Source organism: Recurvomyces mirabilis, assembly GCF_035927965.1.
Source record: "Recurvomyces mirabilis strain CCFEE 5264 chromosome Unknown scaffold_33, whole genome shotgun sequence".
NCBI classification, from domain to species: domain Eukaryota; kingdom Fungi; phylum Ascomycota; class Dothideomycetes; order Mycosphaerellales; family Teratosphaeriaceae; genus Recurvomyces; species Recurvomyces mirabilis.
Genome location: NW_027041967.1, coordinates 69,736 through 83,299, shown reverse-complemented (window position 1 = coordinate 83,299; position 13,564 = coordinate 69,736). Strand labels below are relative to the sequence as shown.

At 52.3% G+C, this 13,564-nt stretch overlaps 7 protein-coding genes across 7 annotated transcripts; 4 read left to right on the top strand and 3 right to left on the bottom strand.

The window, feature by feature from the left end:
* Positions 1-624: 624 nt before the first annotated feature.
* Positions 625-1,629, top strand: LTS14_009689 (uncharacterized protein; the record flags this gene model as incomplete). The annotated part of the gene is made up of 1 exon (XM_064842370.1): positions 625-1,629. The coding sequence occupies one exon, from the start codon at positions 625-627 to the stop codon at positions 1,627-1,629; it is 1,005 nt and encodes a 334-aa protein (XP_064689998.1).
* Positions 1,630-1,663: 34 nt separating this feature from the next.
* On the bottom strand, positions 1,664-2,635 carry LTS14_009688 (uncharacterized protein; the record flags this gene model as incomplete). The annotated part of the gene is made up of 2 exons (XM_064842369.1): positions 1,664-1,776; positions 1,822-2,635. 2 exons carry the CDS (start codon positions 2,633-2,635, stop codon positions 1,664-1,666), a joined length of 927 nt encoding a protein of 308 aa, XP_064689997.1.
* A 380-nt stretch (positions 2,636-3,015) lies between these two features.
* LTS14_009687 (uncharacterized protein) lies at positions 3,016-4,353 on the top strand (the record flags this gene model as incomplete). The annotated part of the gene is made up of 1 exon (XM_064842368.1): positions 3,016-4,353. The coding sequence occupies one exon, from the start codon at positions 3,016-3,018 to the stop codon at positions 4,351-4,353; it is 1,338 nt and encodes a 445-aa protein (XP_064689996.1).
* A 148-nt stretch (positions 4,354-4,501) lies between these two features.
* LTS14_009686 (uncharacterized protein) lies at positions 4,502-6,090 on the bottom strand (the record flags this gene model as incomplete). The annotated part of the gene is made up of 2 exons (XM_064842367.1): positions 4,502-5,483; positions 5,537-6,090. 2 exons carry the CDS (start codon positions 6,088-6,090, stop codon positions 4,502-4,504), a joined length of 1,536 nt encoding a protein of 511 aa, XP_064689995.1.
* A 482-nt stretch (positions 6,091-6,572) lies between these two features.
* Positions 6,573-7,997, top strand: LTS14_009685 (uncharacterized protein; the record flags this gene model as incomplete). The annotated part of the gene is made up of 1 exon (XM_064842366.1): positions 6,573-7,997. The coding sequence occupies one exon, from the start codon at positions 6,573-6,575 to the stop codon at positions 7,995-7,997; it is 1,425 nt and encodes a 474-aa protein (XP_064689994.1).
* Positions 7,998-8,322: 325 nt separating this feature from the next.
* On the bottom strand, positions 8,323-9,039 carry LTS14_009684 (uncharacterized protein; the record flags this gene model as incomplete). Its single annotated transcript, XM_064842365.1, has 1 exon — positions 8,323-9,039. One exon carries the CDS (start codon positions 9,037-9,039, stop codon positions 8,323-8,325), a length of 717 nt encoding a protein of 238 aa, XP_064689993.1.
* A 319-nt stretch (positions 9,040-9,358) lies between these two features.
* SKI2 (Antiviral helicase ski2) lies at positions 9,359-13,270 on the top strand (the record flags this gene model as incomplete). The annotated part of the gene is made up of 1 exon (XM_064842364.1): positions 9,359-13,270. One exon carries the CDS (start codon positions 9,359-9,361, stop codon positions 13,268-13,270), a length of 3,912 nt encoding a protein of 1,303 aa, XP_064689992.1.
* Positions 13,271-13,564: the final 294 nt, after the last annotated feature.

The window sequence follows — 13,564 nt, the reverse complement described above, 5'->3', positions numbered from 1 at the left end:
TGTCGGCAAGCACATGTTATGCAAGAAGGGAACCGGTTCGAGGTACTGTATGCAAGGCGACGGTACGTCCAATGTCACAGAGAAATCGAGCATCTGGGCGGACTGCACCGGACTAATAAGAGCCTCGTTGACGAGCTGCACGTCAAGTCGAAGCAGAGTGCTGCCAAGTGTATGTACAAAAGGTTTCTACACGTCGTCACGAGACTGAGGATGATGGCCTCCTTGTTAGGGACGACCTCAACACCGAAACGTGTTGTTCAGATGAAGCCCTAGTGACTGCATTGTGGGCACCGCCAAGACTGACCTACTCGATGACTGATTGCTGCATTAGGTATACTGTACAGGCCTCGAATCCAGGTAGCGGCATACTAGCCCCATTGGAACGCTGACATGAGCCAAAGCGCACATGCAACATCGGCATCGGATGTGATATAGATCTCTCTTCCACAGTCGTACTGTTGCTAAGCTCGTCGTGACATTGCCATGCAGAGACTCTTGGCAGTACTTCCGGGCTATAAGACCATGTAGCATTTCGATAGCTGCATGAATACCAGTTCTCGTACACTTTGACCGCCACAGAACTATTGTACGTTGTATCCTGTGACAGTGAACCAGACGGCAGTGATGGACAGCCTTCAGATAAAGCACCTAGATGTCAAGCGTGGTCTACACTATCGCTACTATGTCTCCAAAACAGGGGACACTTCCAAGCCCGCGCTGTTGCTACTCCATGGCTGGCCCGACAGTGCCATGGTGTGGCAATATACCTTGCCGTACCTGGCAACATTGAACCTCAGAATCGTGGTTCCGGACCTACTGGGCTATGGCGGCACCTCGAAACCAACCGACATCCAGCTTTACGACTATCGCCGCATGTCCGAAGACCTTGTCGAGATCTTGGACGCCGAGCACATCGATCAAGTCATCCCGGTCGGCCACGACTTCGGCTGTTGGCTTACCCAGCGCTTCCAGATATTATATGCAGACCGATGCGTAGCCGCAGTCCACCTAGGCATCGCATTTATGCCGCCAATGCCAGTCTTGCCAGATCTCGAGACGCTCAATGCCTTGACTGAGCAGCAAGTGGGCTACCCACGATATAGCTACTTCCACCTCTTCACCGCTCCAGACGCACCCGCCATCTTCTCTAAGAACCAGGAGAGCGTCTGGCACGTCATGCATGGCGATCGAAAGGATTGGATCAAGTACATCTTCACCACTCCCAATGCGATGCGAGAGTGGATCGAAGCAGGTAGGACTGATGTGCCGCTCCTGCCATATGCCCAGGACACGAGGCTGAAGGAGGAATGGAAGACCGAGAAGCCGACGTCCGAAGACTGGGAGTCGACGTTCTGCTGGTATCGTGCTTTCACCGAAGGCGTACAATCAGAAGCCGACAGGGATATCCCACCGGAGCAGTATAAGCTCAAGATACCAGTGCTGACTATCATGTGTACTGGTGATGGTGTCAACCCACCAGAGACGCTAGACCCGCCGAAGGAAGCCGGCTTGTTTGCAGATCTTACGCTGGAGGTGATGGAGGTTGGGCATTGGTGTACGTATCAAGCGCCGGAGGAGTTGGGCAAGATCATCGTGAATTACATCCAGGGCCGTGGCTTTGCCGGCTAAGCATGATGGCTTAATATTAGCCTAGCATAGTCGTTCAATGCTCCCACCCGTCTATTTTGAACTCGAACCTCCTGTCTCGATCACTGAATTCTGGTTCCACGTCCTTCCCGTCGTGCAAAGACCGTTCGATGAATGTGACTTCACCCTCTGTACTTACAAGTATGACCGTCTGGCGTTGAGTGCCGTACGCACCTTCACCAACCGTTACAGTACTTTGATCAGGTGTGCTTGTGCCATTGGCAGCGGCAATCTTATCAGCTGGCTTCTTCTCGACGTCCTCGCCACCAAAGGGCGGAATGAAAATCGAATTGCGAAGTTGTCGAGTATATGACTGCCATGGCTCATTATCCTGTGGCCGTGGTAGCGTGTCGACAGACAAGATGTCAAACAGACTTTCAATGAATTGGTCTTCGTCGTCCCTCCGGCTGACAGACGTCTTGATGGCTTGATTGAGCAGTTGCTCGCCGTGCACGATTTTCGGCCAACTTGAATCACCGTAGTGGCTGTTGCTGAGCCCGTTGGTTTGATCTCTTTCTGTGCATATTCGTTCCGTGTCTGCACTAGATTCGGTTCGGTTTGATATCACGCCTAGTCCGGTAACCTTGCCGTCCTTGGGCTTGCGTAAGCGACCGAATAAGAGGGTGAACCCTCCGACATCTTGGATGCCAAAATCGTCGACAAGACTTCGGATGAAGGACTCATCGTGGGGATCAGGATAAGGTGGCGTGGTCACATAAGAATTTACAAGCCCTCCACGGCTCTTATTTCGTGAGACCTCGACACCCTCGTCACGAAAGTTTGTCAAGTTCGCTATACGTCCATCTCGAGTGATGGCAAGCCATGTGCCTCGGATCTGCCTCTGCAGATCCCGTCCTCCAAGAATGTGCTGGTTAAGTGACTCCCACCAATCTGCTCGAGCTGTCGGACGATTGAGGAATTCGTCACGATTGTTGAGTAGTATGAAAGGGTAGTCTGGATGTGCTGTGGATATGAGCGAGATGCACATATTTGAATGGAGATGTTTAGACAGCGGAAGGCGGAGAAGTGGAGTGAAGTCAAAAGGACGAAAGCACGGCAAGAAAGATGACTAACGATCTGTAGCAAACCTTCGAGTCGCCCTCATCTTCTGCATCGCTCTGACTGGACCCTTTTCGTGAGTCTCTGACAGCTATCGAGCACCCTCGAAAAATTGTTGCTCAACCTACGCGCCATTTTCGCTTCTGTAAGTGTCGGAGAGGACATGTAGGCGGGATGTCTGTGCACTACGTCGGCGACAACGCCTCCTTCGTTTGGCGCTACGAGCTGCATCGAGGCTGATCACAAGCTGCCAACCTCTTCGTGGGTGCGTGACAATCTATCTCCTTATGCTGCTGTTATGACAACACAATGGGTCGACCGGAAATCACAAGCACCTTCGGCAGGGGGCCGATCTTGGAGTCTCTCCTTGAGCACCTTCCAATCATTGATTTGCGAAACCTACAGCTAACCTGCCGACAATTTGGGGACTTGTACAACTACGCCCTGCCATCCAGGTGGAACATAGATCGCTCACTACAGCGCTTTGTGCCTGATCCTGTAGGGTTCCGGAACGAGCTTACAGCATGTAACGCATTGGTCTCAGGCAGTGTGGCGCTGCGCTACTTTGATCATGCCGCAGCATCTTGGGAGCCTGGCGATATGGACGTATACGTGCCTCTCAAACATGAGCCACAACTTCATGATCATCTACTTCAAATTCAAGGCTATCAACATGACGATACTCGCACCGCAGCGCAAGTACAGTACCCGATCAACAACGTCGAGGCAGTCCGCACGTATTCAACTCTGAGCCCACGTAGCAAGCGAGTAGAGCGCATACAAGTCATATCCATCGAGAACGAAGACGACTACGAGGACGTTTCAACCATGGCTATCGAGTCTATACTCGAGGGCTTCCATTGCACCACGGTTCTGAATTATCTCACGGGCACTGAAGCCGTTAGCACATATCCGAATTGCACTTTTGGCAAGCGACGGCGCATGTTCCTCAAGAAACCCTGGACTCCTGACCGAGAGACTGCTACAATGCGCGGAGTCAAGAAATATGTTGAGCGTGGGTGGGCACTTCACGACATTGGTCCTCGCCAGGACCGGAAACGGTGGAACCCTCTGCGGAAGGCTCGCCACACCAAAGATGCGTTCTGCTGGCGTATCGACTTTGGCCCTCGTGGGTCTGGACGCAAAGCGCTGCCTTATCGGCGTGGCAGCGGTGAAGAGCTGCCTGTATGGTGGACCATGCCAAGTGCCCAACATGTCTATGAGTCAAGGACTGTTCAGGAGCCCGGAGGCGGCGACAGAATCGTTCACAAGACTCCAGATAGACTTCACTATTATCCAATACGCACGCAAGGTTATCTCCGCCCATCTCGCTACCTCACTCAGCTCGCTCTCTCGCGTCTATCAGTGTCCAGCTGGATCCACGAACTAGGTGGGGTCAGAAGGGATACCAGCTACTGCGCATGCTATCAGCGAATCGACCTCGCCTCAAGTGACGAGCTGGACCATACTAATTGCGTGGTTACTGCCGCAGAACGTCAGCTATACGAAACCGGTAGATGGACTTTAGACCGGGTGGAATGGATCCGTCGAATCTGGGGCATTACAAGCGTTGGGGAATATACGCCGATTGGCGAGATGATCAAGACGGCCGAAGCTGATGCAATCGAGGAAGATCGTCCGTACTGAAACTGATGCCGATAGTGGCGCCTCCTTTGCAAGCGACACGCAACGAACTATACGATCCGCCCAGCACAATTCCACGCGGGCCGAATTCACATTGGTTTATCACTGAGCTACCATCGATGGAATCGAGCAGTTTCGACCAGGGCCGCCCTCAGCTTGATGCTGGACCTGGGTGAGATTCGATCGGGAGCAGAGTACCAGTGCTGAAGTCGTGATGAAGTTGAGCGTGCTCTTCGTACGTCATGAAATTGCCACTACCGCGAACGTGATGTATATCGATCCTTCGTTTACAGATACGTTGATATGCAGCGTCGTCCCAGTCTGATAGATCAAGATCGTGTTCACCCTCCGGCCCGGGTAGAGTGTCGTACATACAGACTTTTGTTAGGCAAGCAAATCTCTCGTCCTCCGCCAGCTCAGCCACGGCCCGAAGTAGGTCTGCGCACAAAGTACTCGGCATTACTCCACTGACTCTATTCCCATAAAGCTGGAGCTTCTCGAGTGTTCTTGGTAGATAGGTGGCGAATTTGGTCGGCCCGCCCGCAATGTTCGAAGTAGTATCCTGGCGCGGACCCGAATCTGAAATATCCAGACTATCAAGAAGTTTCAGCTTGGTGAATTTGCCCTGGTGCCGGACAAAGTCATGGAACGTGGGACGTGGTCGTACAACGAGCTCTTCAATCGAACCTGCATGCGACTCTGCGACAAGATCTATCACTTCTCTTGCACTATAGGCCAAGTCGTCATTCCCCAGGCGGCGGAGACGTTTTGCGGCGCGGACAAATTTCTCGAAAGCCTGCATACTGATCTCGCAGCATGTAAAGGCGAGGTCCTCCACCGTCGACGAACACGATTCCAGATCGAAAGCCTCCTCATCCATGTAACCTAGGAGCTGCAGATTGAGAACTCTGATGTTAGGAAGTGCGAACAGAGGTGCAACGTCGCGGGGCTGCATATAGTAGGCATCATGAGGATGACGGAGGTCGCTGCCTGTACAGATGGAGACTTGTCGCAGATTTTGGAGTCCTAGGGGCCAGGCAGGGTGGGGTGCAGCTTTTATACGTGAACATGCCAGCGTCAGGACAGTCAATGGATGTTCGGCAAGTTCGTCATCGCTACGAGCCATGTCAATTCTGTCATGATGGTTATTAGTGAGGGCTAGGGAATGTAGGAAGTGTCCCCTCACGCTATAAAATTTACTCTGTCAAGTCTGGGTGCGTTCGCCATGAGCAGACACTTTAGCGGCTCATCGTTCCCATCCAGTATGCGCGAGGTCCAGAGATCGGCTTCCTCGTCTCGCAAGCGAAGCTGATCCCTCAGTAGAGCCTTGAGTATGTTCATCTCCGCTTCAGTAAAGTAGGATGTATCCAGATCCGTGCAGTCCTGGGCTGGATCAGGCCAGTCCGGATCATCCTGACCACTTGGGTCATCATATTCGTCTGTTTTCCAGTCGTCCCATCTCGCTCGCGCGGTCCAGAAGTCCAAGCTCCTGAGGTGCCAGATCTGGTCTACGTGCTTGGTGGCAAGACGCAGAAGATCTGGAGCTGTGAGGGGGAGGCGGTCATGTCGTACAATCCACTCCCTAGCGTATGTAGCATTGACCGCCAGATGCTCTTTCGCGCAACGATGTGTGGTCTTGCATGTCAACGCGAAGTTCAGGAGATCTCCTACATAGATGCAAGCACTGATGGTGACGATGAGCTCTTCGGGCAGTGCCGTTAATAGCGATCTTGCGCTCATGGTAGTAGGTGTTCTGGTCCTTGTAAGAGTCTTTGAGTGAAGGGTTCCCCCAACATGAGTCTCCCTACCGTCTGCAGATCTTTCAAGAACGATGCCAGGCAGACGTGACTGCCTCAACAGGCCAAGCCATGAGCACAGACCTCAGCAGGCAAGCATCCACCAAGATCGTGTTTGTGACCCCATCAGTACTCCTAGCCTACCTCGCAGCAAGATCTCTCGACCGCTATCTTTCGTGGCTCATTGACATAACGTCTCGACGAAACACGATCCAGAATGTCCCGGGTGAGGTCTACGCCGTGATTACCAATATTGTCCCTCTGCCCGGATAAAGCGGCAGCACGGCGTTGTGATCACCCCTCTCAACTGCCAGACGGAGCAAGACCGCGGCTCTCATGCCAGGAATGCGGACTCCATCTCTTCTCGAGACATGGACACACAGTCTAAAGATCTAATAAGCTTACAAGTGCTATTCATGGAGCACGATGGCGAGCAGCTCTCCAACTTCGTCTTACGGCGATGTCGAAAAGGACAATGGGTGGGAAAAGTCTGGTGGCACGCATGAAGATCAACGAGTCACTCAACACGAAGAAGACATCATTGAATCGCTAGAGCCACCTTTCACCGAGAACGAAGACTTGAGCGCCACTGGCAAAGATGGCGCTACCCTAGAAAAAGTCGCCTCGGCCAAGCCCTCAATCAACAACATCAAAAGTGTACCCAATGGCGGTCTGAAAGCTTGGCTACAAGTTCTTGGTTCCTTCTTCGTATATTGGAATGCTTGGGGCATCATCAATACTTTTGGAGTATACCAGACATACTACGAAACGTCTCTCCTCTCCTCCTCCTCACCCTCAGATATCTCCTGGATCGGCTCCGTCCAAGCGACCCTCCTCATGCTCACCGGAACCCTCGCCGGTCCACTCTACGACGCCGGATACGTCCGTACGCTCCTTCTCGGCGGCTCCCTACTCGCAGTATTTGGCCAGATGATGCTAAGTCTTTGCACCAGCTACTGGCAAGTCTTCCTTGCACAGGCTGTGTGTATCGGGATTGGAGCGGGCGCTATTTTCGTCCCGGGGGTTGCGATCTTGAGTACGTATTTCAATACTAAAATCGCTACGGCGACTGGATTAGCGGCGGCGGGTAGTAGTCTAGGCGGGACGATTTATCCGATTGTGTTCTACAAGTTGCAGCCGACAATCGGTTTCCCGTGGGCTACGAGGGTGATTGGGTTCATCATGCTTGCGACACTCATCATTTCGAACTCGGTACTCAAGGTCCGAGTACTGCCTGCTGGACGGAGGAAGTTCCTGGATCTAAGCGCTTTTCAGGAATGGCCATATATCTTCTTCGTGGCTGGCAATGTCTGTTGCTTCCTCGGACTGTATGAGCCTTTCTTCTATATCCAATCCTACGCCATACAGAACAACATAGCGAACCCCAATATCGCATTCTACTTACTATCGATCATCAATGCTGCAAGCACATTCGGACGCATCATTCCTGGATATACGGCTGATCGTGTTGGTCCGCTCAACATGATCTTCCCTTGCACTCTATTGGCAGGAATACTATGCCTATGTCTAGCTGCCGCATACTCGCTCGGCCCTGTCATCGCCATATTGGTCTTATACGGATTCTGCAGCGGCACATTGGTCAGCTTGCCACCTACGATCTTCGTACAGCTTACGAAGAATCGAGCTGTTATAGGGACAAGAATGGGTATGGGGTTCGCGATTACATCGATGGGTATGCTGGCTGGGACACCGATCAGTGGAGCGATCTTGGGTGCGAGCAGTTTCACTTATGTCTGGGTGTTTGGCGGTATTTGTACAGTGATGGGCGCGCTTTTACTTTGCTGCTGTAGAGTGGCGAAAGGTGGATTCGGGGTTATGAAGAAGGTGTAGTATATAGATGAACAAATATAATTCTCCGTGATCGACGTCTACGGTCCATGGCGCCGATTTTCCATGACAGCCCGCCTTCCACTCGCAACTCGATCGCAATCTAGCGGAGGCGATGGGCCGATGGAGGTGAAAGGCGATAATGGTCAGCCCGACAGGAGCAGCATTTCGAGTGCTTCCTGCCGCCCCTCTCTCAAGACAGTCTTCGAGGGGCCAGGCAGTCATACCTTGAATTGCAGCATGGCATCCAGTCTTGGCTCAGAGCATCGGATCTCTTTCAACCAGGCCGCTCACAATGGACACGAGTATAGACGCGGTATGAAGTGTTTCAGCCACCTTCAGCAGCCTCGCGTCGTCTCCGTTCCTTCAGCTTCTTCTCCGTCCTCATAAACTCCCTAATGCCGACAGGAATATCTGCAAATAGATCCGCAGCACCATCCTGCCCACCACTCCAGGCAGTCTCACTACCACCACCATCGTCATCCATACTCGTAGCAACATGAGCTGGCGCTCTGCTATCCTTCATCATCATGCCCGTAGCGTTACCTTCTTTCCGTTCCACAGCCATGTTCGTCCTCGCCTCCGCACTCTTCAAAGCCCACTCCTCCATCTCATCCCTATACTGATCCCACACGCAATTGACACAGCCACTCATACAGCAGTTTTCTGGCTCTTCGGGTCTTGGCGGGACTACTACGCCGGCAATCGTTCGACTCCCGGCTTCAATCTGCAGTTGTCGTTCTGTGGCATTGGCACCTCGTGATCCGAAGACTGTGCGGAATTTGGCTAGACGTTCTTCGTCTGCTGTCATGGACGTCTCATCTACTGATGGTTGTGGGGCCGCTGGCGTGCGGGTCGCTGATTGCATGGACCGTAATGGCGCATCGAGGAGGTCGGCATAGTAACCGTAGAATGGGTTTGCAGGCTTGGAGCCAGCGCTATCGGAGTAGCATCTTTGTTGGATGAGACTCGCTGAATCTGCGGTTATGTGTTTGGCAAATATGTGAGAGGTCGTTTGGTTTACAATACGTAAAGCTCTGCGCATTGTTGGACTTCAAAGAAAAAGAGTTATAAAACGAAGTCGAAAGTCAAATGGTTGGTATTTCCCTACGTCATCGGCATCTCTAACAAGATCATTCACGGAAGGATCTATGCTTGGTGGACATAAGTGGACCTCGAAGGCACCCAGCCCTCGTTATGAGAATTCGAGAATGACAGTAACCAACTACGTTTCTTCTGAAATTGCAATGGCAAAGTGTTGATGCGAAAGAAGAAGAGTGTTCGAAGCACAAGATCGTAAACCTCAGGCACCCTTGCATTAAAAGTCGATGGACGCTCTTCGCTCGCCTTCGTGTTTGGCATCCATGGGCAGAGGTCAAGGCTACTCGCCCAAAGCAGGCCGCGCGAACACGATGGAGGTAGAAGGAGACCTAGCTAGTGCCTTTCAAAGGCTATCAGTGGCATCTGCAAAGCTCGACGGCGACATTGATGATATGCTAGACCAGGCCAAACCACGCAAACGCATTCGCAAGTCGCCTGAGGAGATCAAAGCACAACTCGAGAAGCAATGCTTGACGCCATCCACAACATTCAGTCCGGAATGGCTCGATCGTCTGCAGCAGAGATGGGATGCACCGACCAACTATAATGAGCTCTTCACCTTGGCTCCAACACAAACAAGAACTATTATTCGCTTCACTCGTGAGGGTCTTGAAGGCCGTGTGACTGGCTACAAGGAAGTCACTGTTCCTGCTAACAGTGCTACGGCGAAGAACTCGACTTCGCTTCTACGAAAACCTGCTAATCGTGCCGATTTTGTGAGAGGTGCAGCTGGCTTTTATCCTTTTGCACCAGGTGGACTGGATGCCGTTGAAGCTACTGCAGCTGCGGAAGATGAGTTCCTTGCTCAAAGTCGTAGCGCTGAAGAGGCGGGGAGACCCAATCAGCTTGATCGAGTGATCGACTTTGCAGCGGAAGGTGGGCTCCTGGAAGTGCCGCCGGGTTTCAAGCGTGGTTTGCGGCTTCCTGAGAAACCTCTCCAGGACGAGGCTACCGCGGAGGAAGTCGAAAAAGTTCTTGAGGAGCAGGCCGATGATCCGGAGGCACTAGCCAATGGCACTGACGAAGCTGTTAATGGTGTCACTCCCGAGGAAGCCGACGAGGACGATGAAGAGGAAGTCGACGCTCTACTGCCCATCGAGTTCCCAGCTCTGGCACCCCACGGTACACTCGCCATTGCGCGTAACAAGCACGGTGGTCGTGAGTGGGCCCACATGGTCGATGTCAACCGAGATATCACTAATTTCAAGGAACTGGTCCCGGAGATGGCACGTACGTGGCCATTCGAGCTTGACACATTCCAAAAGGAAGCTGTATATCACCTTGAGAACGGTGATTCTGTGTTCGTCGCTGCGCATACATCTGCCGGAAAGACTGTGGTGGCCGAGTATGCTATTGCTTTGGCTGCAAAGCATATGACGAAAGCTATCTACACTTCTCCAATCAAAGCCTTGAGCAACCAAAAGTTCCGAGACTTTCGCAACGAGTTCGACGACGTGGGTATCTTGACTGGAGATGTGCAGATACGACCCGAGGCTAGCTGTCTCATAATGACTACCGAGATCTTGCGGAGCATGCTGTATCGTGGAGCTGACCTTATTCGAGACGTTGAGTTTGTGATCTTCGATGAGGTCCACTACGTCAATGATCTGGAGCGAGGTGTGGTCTGGGAGGAGGTCATCATTATGTTACCAGAGCACGTCACCTTGATCTTGCTGTCTGCCACAGTACCAAACACGCACGAATTCGCGTCATGGGTCGGACGAACTAAGAAGAAGGACATCTATGTCATCTCAACCCCGAAACGACCTGTTCCGCTTGAGCATTATCTGTGGGCAGACAAGAAGATGTACAAGATTGTTGACTCGAATAAGCATTTCATTGATAAGGGCTGGAAGGATGCCAACGATGCCATGACTGGCAAAGACAAGCAGATTGCAGCCGAGGCAAAAGCCAAGGAGAAGGAGGATGTAGCAGTGGCGGCCGGTCGTGGAGGCAGAGGCGGACGTGGTCAGCCAGGCCGTGGTGGGCAGCAACGTGGTGGTGCTAATCAGCGAGGCGGTCCGCAGCAGCGAGGTCGGGGTGCTCCTGCTGCTCGTGGTCAAGGCAACATTGCACGTACTGGCAGAGGCGGAGGACGCACGACAGCAGCACAGGATCGCAATATATGGGTCCATTTGGTCCAGCATCTACGGAAAGAGGAGCTATTGCCATGCTGTATTTTCGTCTTCTCCAAGAAGCGATGCGAAGAGAATGCCGATGCTCTAGCTAACAACGACTTCTGCACTGCCAGTGAGAAGAGTGCTATCCACATGATTTTGGAGAAATCTTTGGCACGTCTCAAACCAGACGACCGCACCTTGCCACAAATTCGCCGCATCAGAGAGCTACTAGCGAGAGGTATTGCTGTGCATCACGGCGGTCTTTTACCGATCGTCAAGGAATGTGTTGAGATCTTGTTCGCAAAGACATTGGTCAAGGTACTTTTCGCCACGGAAACTTTTGCAATGGGGTTGAACTTGCCGACAAGAACCGTCGTCTTCTCTGGCTTCCGCAAGTACGACAACAAGAACTTCCGTGATCTGCTACCAGGCGAGTACACGCAAATGGCTGGTCGAGCCGGCAGAAGAGGTCTCGATACGGTCGGCTATGTCATACTCGTTAGTCCTGGGTCTGATGAAGCGCCGCCTGCTGCTCGTCTTCGACAGATGATGCTTGGGGACCCGACGAAGCTGCGCTCGCAGTTCAGGCTGACGTACAATATGATCCTGAACTTGCTTCGGGTGGAAGCGCTCAAGATCGAGGAGATGATTAAGCGATCTTTCTCTGAAAATGCCACGCAGGCTTTGCTTCCGGAACACGAAAAGCAGATTATATTGTCCGAGGCTGATCTTGAGAAAGTGAAGCGTGAGCCGTGCACTACTTGCGACAAAGATATGGAGCGGTGTCATCAGGCTGGTGTGGATTATGATATGTGCACGAAGCAGTTGCATCTCTCCATGCTCGCTACACCCGTCGGCCGCCGCATGTTCCAGCCAAAGCGCTTGATTGTGTTCAAGGGACAAAACGATGTCCGTACGGTGGGTGTGCTGCTTCGTGAAGGTGCCCGAGGTGGATCAGCGGCTAGTGTGCAAGTTCTTGAAGTCCTGCATAAACCGAAGCGAAATCGTCAGGATGCAGATTTCTTGCCATACCTGCCACGCTTCAGACGCCACTTCGTACCCCTGCCACAGAGCGAAAAAGAGTTTGACCTTCGACTGGCTATGATAAGGCTCGATGATATCGAGGCTTTGACGGCAAGTCATATCAAGATCGACGTCAACGCCGTATTACAAAAGCAGCCGGACGCAATGACAGAAGCGAAGACAGAACTGCTTGCCTGCTGCTCCTCCTGGACATCTTCAACATGGAACGAGCTCGAATATTACAAGTGGTTGAAGGAGATGTCCCTCCGCCAACTCATGGACGAGCGCGCCAAAGCCGCCAACATCGCCCAGCAATGCGAATGCATCCACTGCAAAGACTTCGCCAAGCATTACGCCATGGAACACGACACCTGGGTCATCAAAGACAACATTGACTCCATCCGCCAACTGATGTCCGACCAAAACCTCCAACTCCTACCCGACTACCAGCAACGCATCTCCGTGCTCAAAGACCTCGGCTTCATCGACGACAATTCCCGTGTCGAACTCAAAGGCAAAGTCGCCTGTGAGATCCACTCGGCCGACGAACTCGTCCTGACCGAGCTAGTACTTGAGAACGTCCTAGCCGAATTCGAACCCGAAGAAATCGTCGCCCTGCTCTCCTCCTTCGTCTTCCAAGAGAAAACAGATTCCATCCCCAACCTCACGCCCGCCTTAGAACGCGGCCAAGAGATCTTAATCAAAATCTCTGAAAAGGTGAACCACTACCAGACTCTACATCAAGTCATCCTCTCCTCGGACGACAGCAACGATTTCGTCTCCCGGCCACGTTTTGGATTGGTGGAGGTGGTGTATGAATGGGCACGGGGGATGCCGTTTAATCGGATCACGGACCTGACGGATGTGTTGGAGGGGACGATCGTGAGGGTTATTACGCGGTTGGATGAGACGTGTAGGGAGGTGAAGAATGCGGCGAGGATTATTGGGGATCCCACGCTTTTCACTAAGATGCAGAGTTGTCAGGAGTTGATTAAGAGGGATATTTGTGCTACGGCTAGTTTGTATATGTGAGATCTCGTTGCATGAGCATAGGCATAGTACGGTGGAGGGGATGTTGATAGCATACACACAGTAGTTCTTGTGAGTCTAGCTCACAATGTCTTGGCATCCATCTGCAAGTGAACATCCGAGAGCTTCGGTGAAGCTCTGCCCGCACTCCTCATACGAAACATCATCCTGCTGAGGGGCAATGATAGCAGCGATCATGATCGCTCTGTAGGCTTTTGGAAAGGTAGGTATACATTTCTACTTCTACAATTACCGTCAAACACGGCAAACAAGGATATCCAAGTTCTGTGACACTCC